Source organism: Oncorhynchus clarkii, chromosome 20 (assembly GCF_045791955.1).
Source record: "Oncorhynchus clarkii lewisi isolate Uvic-CL-2024 chromosome 20, UVic_Ocla_1.0, whole genome shotgun sequence".
Lineage (NCBI taxonomy): Eukaryota > Metazoa > Chordata > Actinopteri > Salmoniformes > Salmonidae > Oncorhynchus > Oncorhynchus clarkii.
In genome coordinates, this window is record NC_092166.1 from 38,567,699 (window position 1) to 38,577,747 (window position 10,049).

Genomic DNA, 10,049 nt, shown 5'->3' on the forward strand with positions numbered 1-10,049 from the left:
AGCGGCAGGGACTGGGAGACTAGTCAGGATTGAGGGAAAGATGAACGGAGCAAAGTACAGAGATCATTGATGAAAACCTGCTCAGGATCTCAGACTGAGGTGAAGGTTTACCTTCCAACAGGACAATGACCCTAAGCACACAGCCAAGACAACGCAGGAGTGGCTTCGGGACAAGTCTCTCAATGTCCTTGAGTAGCCCAGTCAGAGCCCGGACTTGATCAAACATCTCTGTGGAGACCTAAAAACAGCTGTACAGAGACGCTCCCCATCCAACCTGATAGAGCTTGAGAGGATCTGCAGAGAAGAATGGGAGAAACTCCCCAAATACAGGTGTGCCAAGCTTGTAGTGTCATACCCAAGAAGACTCTGGGCTGTAATCACTGCCAAAGGTGCTCCAACAAAGTACTGAGTAAAGGCCCTGAACACTTATGTAAATGTGATATCTAAGTTTTGTATTTTTAGTAAATGTGCAACTTTTTATAAACATTTAGGTGTGCCCACCTATCTCTCGTAGGGTAACGGCGATAACAATGTCTGTCAACTGTGAGGTTGACACAGGCATAGGCATGTGAGTAGCCTGTATCATAGTCTGGTCACACATTTGTGTGGGTGCAGCTGAGTCACTGTCCTTAGAATGTGACCGTGAGCCCCTAGGTGATGACTGTGTCATAACGTTGGCCTCTTTGGGTATAGCAAGCCCCATCCCCCTCTCCCTGCCTCCCCCTTGCCTCCTTCAACTAGGTTGCTGTGGTCAGAGAGGTCGTAAATTCCTGAGAAGACCCTGCCACATGGCCACATAGTATAAGAGGCAGAGTACATTTTCATAGAGAACAAAGCAATTCCTTCCACCTCACAGAACTTGAGGTACAAAAAATGTCATGTTCCGGGGGAAAGTATAAAAGATCGGTGAAGAATCCAGCTATGAACTGTTTGTCACAACTTGGGGAAGCTCATGGGGGACGGTGTGACTACATTACCATAACGCTGTTTATATAATAGCCTCAGATATGAGGTTTACATCTAATTGTTGTATAAGATGAATGAGTATGATACTGTTTGTAAAATTGTGTAATATGATTTTGGACTCTTTTAATGAAGGAAACCTCAAAAAGGGGATTGGAGTTAACTAAATCAGAGGACCGCCCCTGAGCCCAGTTAGGGTCAGGCGTCCTGGGACAGCCCTTTTCTGCCATTCCGAATAAAACCCAACTTTGAGAAATTATCACCAGACCATATTTTTCTCCATTAGGGGAGGACAAAGGTTGTAGAACATTGCTGAATCTTTTAACCATACTACGTGGTTAAACTCTTAGACTATCGATACCGACAGAATAAGAACAAGTCTTTGATATTAATTACTAGTCTGCAGCTAGGAATTCGGTATCATTGAACGTGAAGAACGACAACCGCCGAAACATCTATTCTATAACAAATGAATGTCACTCTGAACTATCCCAGAGAGAGAGAGAGAGAGAGAAATTGTTCCTGAATGAGTGTGCGTTCATGTGCAAAGGATTAGCATTTCAATTGTTATAATTATCACTCTGTAGTGACTTCTAAGTCGACCCCCACTTCCCCTTTTGTCTAACAAGCTGGCATGCCGGTTTAGCCCACAAGGGCACATTCTCCTATCATTTCTTGTAACCACATTTACCTTGTTTGTTTATGCATTTCTGTGAATTACTTAGTTAGTAATAAATAAATAATTTAAGACAATTGATGTATGGATGACTCATAGTGAAGACTGGGTTCGTGCAGATAACCAACAATTTACGACATTTGGAATGAGACTAACGTGAGGTAAAGTAAATAATTCATTAATCAGAAGACAATGGATCAGATATGAAAATGTCTGAAAGGTTATATTAGGAAATTATAACCTTGTAATCTGAATATTTTTCCTTGGTGCCCCGACTTCCTAGTTAATTACGGTTACATGATTAATCAGTCCAATCACGTAATACTAATTACAGAGAATCTTTGATAAAAACCACAAGTCTTCAGTTTAATGATAGTAAAGACATGACAACTGCTTGGTCAGAATGTCATCCAGTGACAGTTCTGGACCACTCACAACTGGTGGTTCTGTCGTTGTGGGTTTATTCAACAGTATCTGATCTGTTTGCCTTTTCCATATGTGATGTCCTCTGTTGTCTAAACAATGTAGGACACAGGACCAGTCTGAGCAATGACTGTAGCAGGAACCCAGCTTGGTCCGTTGAGGTAGTTCCTAGCTGAGACTGTTCCTCCAGGATCAAAAGATCCTGTGTTTGGCTCGCAGTTCACAACGTTTGGCGTGACTCTTCTGTTGATGATGTACTGCCTTCTTTGCGAGGCTTGAATAGGTTGACGCTTGTACGTAGCTCTCTCTTCATGAGTAGTGACACAGGCGAAGACTTGGTGGCTGCATGCAGCGTGTTAATGTAGGATAGCAGGAAGCTGTTCAAGCATTGGTGCAGTGTCCTTTGAACTTGAGGCGCTTTTAAGACCTGTTTCATGGTCTGTACGAACCTCTCCGCCAGCCCGTTGGTAGATGGATGATACGGTCTGGACCTGACGTTCTGTACACCATTCACCTGTAGGGACGTGGCCATTTCTCTAGTTGCGGTCCGTTGTCGCTAACGAGTCGATTGTCCACTTGGAGTGACCTTGGCTTGACCACAGGCGGTGGTAACCTGGAAAGTCCATCTGTGTTGCAGTGCAGTTCTGACTTCTCACTGGAGAGACTCTATCCGAAGCGGTGCAGCCAACGGGTTTCTCCACGCATCGCGCTGACAGAAACAAACATCTTTCTGGTAAGAAGAGGGGCGGAGGCGTATGCCTCATGGCCAACGTGACATGGTGTGATGAAAGAAACATACAGAAACTCAAATCCTTCTGTTCACCTGATTTAGAATTCCTCACAATCAAATGTAGACCGCATTATCTACCAAGAGAATTCTCTTCGATTATAATCACAGCCGTATATACCCCCCCCCAAGCAGACACATCGATGGCTCTGAACAAACTTTATTTAACTCTCTGCAAACTGGAAACGATTTATCCGGAGGCTGCATTCATTGTAGCTGGGGATTTTAACAAGGCTAATCTGAAAACAAGACTCCCTAAATTTTATCAGCATATCGATTGCGCAACCTGGGGTGGAAAGACCTTGGATCATTGTTACTCTAACTTTCGCGACGCATATAAGGCCCTGCCCCGCCCCCCTTTCGGAAAAGCTGACCACGACTCCATTTTGTTGATCCCTGCCTACAGACAGAAACTAAAACAAGAGGCTCCCACGCTGAGGTCTGTCCAACGCTGGTCCGACCAAGCTGACTCCACACTCCAAGACTGCTTCCATCACGTGGACTGGGAGATGTTTCGTATTGCGTCAGATAACAACATTGACGAATACGCTGATTCGGTGTGCGAGTTCATTAGAACGTGCGTTGAAGATGTCGTTCCCATAGCAACGATTAAAACATTCCCTAACCAGAAACCGTGGATTGATGGCAGCATTCGTGTGAAACTGAAAGCGCGAACCACTGCTTTTAATCAGGGCAAGGTGTCTGGTAACATGACTGAATACAAACAGTGCAGCTATTCCCTCCGCAAGGCTATCAAACAAGCTAAGCGCCAGTACAGAGACAAAGTAGAATCTCAATTCAACGGCTCAGACACAAGAGGCATGTGGCAGGGTCTACAGTCAATCACGGACTACAGGAAGAAATCCAGCCCAGTCACGGACCAGGATGTCTTGCTCCCAGGCAGACTAAATAACTTTTTTGCCCGCTTTGAGGACAATACAGTGCCACTGACACGGCCTGCAACGAAAACATGCGGTCTCTCCTTCACTGCAGCCGAGGTGAGTAAGACATTTAAACGTGTTAACCCTCGCAAGGCTGCAGGCCCAGACGGCATCCCCAGCAGCGCCCTCAGAGCATGCGCAGACCAGCTGGCCGGTGTGTTTACGGACATATTCAATCAATCTCTATACCAGTCTGCTGTTCCCACATGCTTCAAGAGGGCCACCATTGTTCCTGTTCCCAAGAAAGCTAAGGTAACTGAGCTAAACGACTACCGCCCCGTAGCACTCACATCCGTCATCATGAAGTGCTTTGAGAGACTAGTCAAGGACCATATCACCTCCACCCTACCTGACACCCTAGACCCACTCCAATTTGCTTACCGCCCAAATAGGTCCACAGACGATGCAATCTCAACCACACTGCACACTGCCCTAACCCATCTGGACAAGAGGAATACCTATGTGAGAATGCTGTTCATCGACTACAGCTCGGTATTCAACACCATAGTACTCTCCAAGCTCGTCATCAAGCTCGAGACCCTGGGTCTCGACCCCGCCCTGTGCAACTGGGTACTGGACTTCCTGACGGGCCGCCCCCAGGTGGTGAGGGTAGGCAACAACATCTCCTCCCCGCTGATCCTCAACACTGGGGCCCCACAAGGGTGCGTTCTGAGCCCTCTCCTGTACTCCCTGTTCACCCACGACTGCGTGGCCACGCACGCCTCCAACTCAATCATCAAGTTTGCGGACGACACAACAGTGGTAGGCTTGATTACCAACAACGATGAGACGGCCTACAGGGAGGAGGTGAGGGCCCTCGGAGTGTGGTGTCAGGAAAACAACCTCACACTCAACGTCAACAAAACTAAGGAGATGATTGTGGACTTCAGGAAACAGCAGAGGGAACACCCCCCTATCCACATCGATGGAACAGTAGTGGAGAGGGTAGCAAGTTTTAAGTTCCTCGGCATACACATCACAGACAAACTGAATTGGTCCACTCACACAGACAGCATCGTGAAGAAGGCGCAGCAGCGCCTCTTCAACCTCAGGAGGCTGAAGAAATTCGGCTTGTCACCAAAAGCACTCACAAACTTCTACAGATGCACAATCGAGAGCATCCTGGCGGGCTGTATCACCGCCTGGTATGGCAACTGCACCGCCCTCAACCGTAAGGCTCTCCAGAGGGTAGTGAGGTCTGCACAACGCATCACCGGGGGCAAACTACCTGCCCTCCAGGACACCTACACCACCCGATGTCACAGGAAGGCCATAAAGATCATCAAGGACATCAACCACCCGAGCCACTGCCTGTTCACCCCGCTATCATCCAGAAGGCGAGGTCAGTACAGGTGCATCAAAGCTGGGACCGAGAGACTGAAAAACAGCTTCTATCTCAAGGCCATCAGACTGTTAAACAGCCACCACTAACACTGAGTGGCTGCTGCCAACACACTGACACTGACTCAACTCCAGCCACTTTAATAATGGGAATTGATGGGAAATGATGTAAATATATCACTAGCCACTTTAAACAATGCTACCTTATATAATGTTACTTACCCTACATTATTCATCTCATATGCATACGTATATACTGTACTCTATATCATCGACTGTATCCTTATGTAATACATGTTTCACTAGCCACTTTAAACTATGCCACTTTGTTTACATACTCATCTCATTTGTACATACTGTACTCGATACCATCTACTGTATCTTGCCTATGCTGCTCTGTACCATCACTCATTCATATATCCTTATGTACATATTCTTTATCCCCTTACACTGTGTACAAGACAGTAGTTTTGGAATTGTTAGTTAGATTACTTGTTATTACTGCATTGTCGGAACTAGAAGCACAAGCATTTCGCTACACTCGCATTAACATCTGCTAACCATGTGTATGTGACAAATAAAATTTGATTTGATTTGATTTGACTTGATTTGACTTGCGGTGCTTGGTGTCGTAGGGGTGTACTGACAACAACAAAGCCCTCCTCCAGCTTTCTGCTGTCAGCAAGTGAAGGAATCTGAGTGTGCGGTCCGAAGATGCTCGTCAGCGGATGATCTGTAAGCAGGGTGGATTTATTTTCATTCAGATACTCGTGAAACTTGTGCACTCCAAAAACAATGGCTAGGGCTTCTTGTTGCATCTGTGTGTGTTTTCCTTTCTTCTTTGTTCAATGTCCTCGATGCGATCAGCTTCTCTTCACCAGAAGGCATGATATAGCTTGCAGCTAACATTCTAGTTGATAGTGTTATTTTGTGAATAGTGTACAGATGAACCATTGATCGCTCACAACTTTCTTGTATTTGTCTCTGTCCTTTGTCTATCTTCGATAATGTGTTATGTGTGCACAGAGCCACAACCAAAACTTCCTCCATGGGTAAAGTAATTATCTTATAGGACACCACCGCTCCCACACCATAGGGATTAGCATCACAAGCTAGTTGGATGGGCGATGATGGCTTGAAGTGGGTCTGCTTCAGATCTCATGAGTGTTTCCTTGGTTTTCACGAATGCTTCCTCGTATTGTTCTGTCCATTTCCATGTTTTGTCCTGATGAAGCAACGGATGCAGCGGCTTCAGCTTTGTTGTTAATCTTGGAATGAAGCATCAGTAGCAATTCAGTAACCCCAGGAAGGTACATAGTAGGCGGGAGTACTTTTGTCTCGAGGCTCTCGGCGAATCATCGGAGGGTGATTCGTCGACCAGCCATCATTATCGTAGAGACTCAATCGATTCACTTTATATGTGTGTGTTGTATTCACCTGCTCCCTTAAGTGAATAAGTGAATAAAGATTTAGTTTAGGTATAACTCTGACCTGTTTGATAAGTTGGTCTCTCCTCATTTGAGAGTAAAGAAATGAACCCTCACACTTTCTCTTGCTCAACAGCATGAACATGTCTCTCTTTCGTTGGAATGTCTCTTCCTTGTTTCCAGTCTTTTACGTTTTTTCTGAGCTCTTTGTGTCCCGCTTTGCCACGGCGGAAGCATGTGATTTCTCTCTCTGATTTGAGGTCAGACGACTTTCAGTCAATTGTCTCTCTTGTATAGCTTCACTCCGTAGCCCACACAGACTAGTAGTCTGTCTTTTAGTGGTGTCACTTATAACACCATTAAACTCAGTGCTCTGATGGTTTCTTTAGCAGAAACTATTGTCACTGCTGCTCCCCTTCCTCATTTCTTCTGTGGAACCCAGATGTATCAGCAATAACTAGTGGTTTTGGTTTAACATTTAGAAAGTCACCCAGCCAACCCTGCGCACACACATACCCACACTGACAAAGGCTTATCCTTTGACATGTTTTTAAACTTTTCTTCCATAGCAATGTGAGTGTTTTTTTTTTTGTCTTTTATATTGGCTGCTGTGCGAGACATCTCAGGAATGGAGTGAATGAGGAGAGGAGGAGTGGGATGAACTGAGCCAGTCTAGTCAACTGGACACACAGCCTCCCCCAGCTCTTCTTTAGTTTTTTCTCTCTCTATCTCTCTGCTGGCTGGCACATCATTAGATGTTATAACAGTATTCCCATCAGTCCTGTGTGTCAAAGCCTGTGTGGTGAACAAATCGTTTTTTCCTCAAACTGTTTGCTCCTCTAACAATAGACCTGTATGATTAGCTGTTTCTAATTTGTTCTGCTTGAGCTGAGTGGGCCGATGACGGCCATTTTATATTATTCTTCTGCAAGCCAAGCTTATTGATCTACTGCGACTCAAACGAGACTTGGTTCAGCTAGAGAGAGTCTGTGGAACCAGGGCAGGCGTGACCTGCAGTCATGCATGTAGGGATATGAAGTTAGATGGATAACTACATTATAAAAGGGAGGGTGGCATGCAGGCTTGGCATAAATCAATGTAACAGCCTGAAGGTGTTTGGACTTGTAGAGTTACAATGCGTGTTTTTTTTTTATATGTCATGTTAACCTAATTCATTAACGACATTTTGTTTTGAATGAATAAAGGAACTCCCAGACAGGGAAACGTTTTTGATCTCGGTAAATCGTGCATTTCCACCACCTCAGTCGAATGAGTTTCACTACTTATACATACATTGACTGCTAATGTATGATGTACATGTTTTTTTTATTTGTAGTTATCAATTTATTGACAATTTCGGTCATGTTTGTCCCCTCCTGCTCTCTGTCCGTCCATCTGTCTGTGCAGGGCCTGAAGCCCCAGACAAGGTCCACTCCTCTCCGGGACCTTAGTTGGAGCTTTGGCCAAATCCGCTGTGGCCCCGTTGGATAGAACCAAGATCATCTTCCACTGTAGGCAGTCATACTTCTCACATGCTGAATAGTCAGCCTTCAATTATTTATTTTTGTCATACATTTTTGTCTATTTATTTCCTTCATTATAGTGTCCTCAGCAAGATTCTCTGCCAAGGTGAGTTGTTTGACCCTTGTATTGTATAAAATACCTTTGATTGATGATTCCCGTTTGTGATGATGATGACTATTAACCCCCTGATATATGCACTACCTCCAGGAGGCGTACAGGTTGATCTACCAGACCTACCTGGAGGATGGCTTCCTCAGCCTGTGGAGGAGCAACTCTGCCACCATGGTACGGGTCATCGCCTATGCTGCTATCCAGTTCGGTGCCCATGACCAGTACAAGAGACTAGTGGGAGGATGGCTTCCTCAGCCTGTGGAGGAGCAACTCTGCCACCGTGGTACGGGTCATCCCCTACGCTACTATCCAGTTCTGTGCCCATGACCAGTACAAGAGACTAGTGGGAGGATACAGCGGCTTCCAAGGCAAGCGAGTATCCATCCATATCGTAACTCATCTAGTCCAGAGCCTAGGTTTTTTCCTAGGTTCCTGCCTTGTAGAGAGTTTTTCCCATCCACTGTGCTTCTACATCTGCATTGTCTGCTCTTTGGGGTTTTGGGCTGGGTATCTGTAAAACACTTCATGACAACTGCTGATGTAAGAAGGGCTGTATGAAATACATGTTTGATGATTAAGATTAGGGGTCCTCCGAGGCCCTGTGGAACACACTGGAAGTCCCCCCCTTAGCATGTAATATGTCTACTGTGTTCCAGAGCCCTGCCGCCTGTGCCAAGGTTACTTGTGGGCTCCATGGCCGGTACCACAGCTGCCATGCTCACCTACCCACTGGATATGGTACGAGCCAGGGTGGCCATCACGCCCAAGGAGATGTAAGATATCTAGCCCTACCCCCTGAGAGCACACACACACAGTCTGTTTGTGGTGCTGGGAATAACTCACACATCATGCATGTGTTTGTGCGGATCTCTCGTGAGGAGGGTTTGAAGACGCTGTACCGGGGTTTTACCCCCACCACACTGTACCGTGGTTTTACCCCCACCACACTCGGAGTGGTGCCCAACGCTGGACTCAGCTTCTTCACCTACGAGACACTCAAGAAAATGCATGCAGGTACTGTACTTTCTCAGCTGATTTAGCTTGTCTTTTCTAGTGCCTGGCTACTGTATATTTAAATGTAAGGTAGCCTACTATCATTCTGACATGAATCCTGTCCCTCTATCACCCTTCCCTGTATCTCTGTCTCTGTGTTTCTCAATATACATACTACTTCGCTCCACATTCTCATGCTCCGAGTTTGTTCTCCGAGGGTGTTTTCTTGAGTACGTTCTTGAGGACTATAGTGTGGAGAACGCATTGCCATTTGAAAAGCACTGGCACTCCCCTGCTGTTGCATTACCTTTGACCAATCGAGACGAGAAAAAACAATATAACGGTAGCTAACAAACTTTTGTACACTCTTCCGTACATTTGACCTTTTTTTTAGCACCCCAAAAACGTAATACTTCCAGGTCAACTGTAATGTGAATACCATTGTAAAGCACAAGACCTTCATGCTGCCCGTCTCTGCATGGTTGACGGCAGAAATGGAGCTCCGCTGAGTCTTTTTAAATGGTGGGTGGGGAAGCGAAAGCTACTGAGTGAAAGGTTGGATTCGGGGTAACTTTGAACATTGAGATATTAAAGACATGACAGATCAGACACATAGTATATAAAGAAGTGAGAAGTTAATGGTTGTCTGTAGTAAGACAACTAAGCTTGGAATGTGCTGAGTGCAGGGAAAACAATTGCATGTGAAAGTACTGATAAGGGGAGAAACCGTTGAAGGCACATATCACTTAGTTCCCTGCTTAGCAAGAAGGATGCAATGTTAAGAGATGAGGAGACTCAACCCAAAGTGGGTTATGAATACCACCACGGGGGAAGCCATGTCTTTTGTCTGAATACAGCGGTGT

The 10,049-nt window shown here is 45.6% G+C and overlaps 1 protein-coding gene across 1 annotated transcript; it reads left to right on the forward strand.

Annotated features, from left to right (window-relative positions):
* The first annotated feature begins 530 nt into the window (after positions 1–530).
* LOC139377079 (mitochondrial coenzyme A transporter SLC25A42-like) lies at positions 531–9,695 on the forward strand. The gene is made up of 8 exons (XM_071120121.1): positions 531–568; positions 7,975–8,069; positions 8,162–8,187; positions 8,290–8,427; positions 8,531–8,565; positions 8,850–8,968; positions 9,031–9,207; positions 9,679–9,695. The coding sequence occupies exons 1-8, from the start codon at positions 531–533 to the stop codon at positions 9,693–9,695; spliced, it is 645 nt and encodes a 214-aa protein (XP_070976222.1).
* The last annotated feature ends 354 nt before the right edge of the window (positions 9,696–10,049 follow it).

Coding starts and splice junctions, on each gene's coding strand:
- LOC139377079 (XM_071120121.1), top strand. CDS start 531: ATGTCTGTCAACTGTGAGGTTGACACAGGCATAGGCAT. Junction 569..7,974: donor GTTGACACAGGCATAGGCAT/GTGAGTAGCCTG, acceptor CAGGGCCTGAAG/CCCCAGACAAGGTCCACTCC. Junction 8,566..8,849: donor TACAGCGGCTTCCAAGGCAA/GCGAGTATCCAT, acceptor ACTGTGTTCCAG/AGCCCTGCCGCCTGTGCCAA.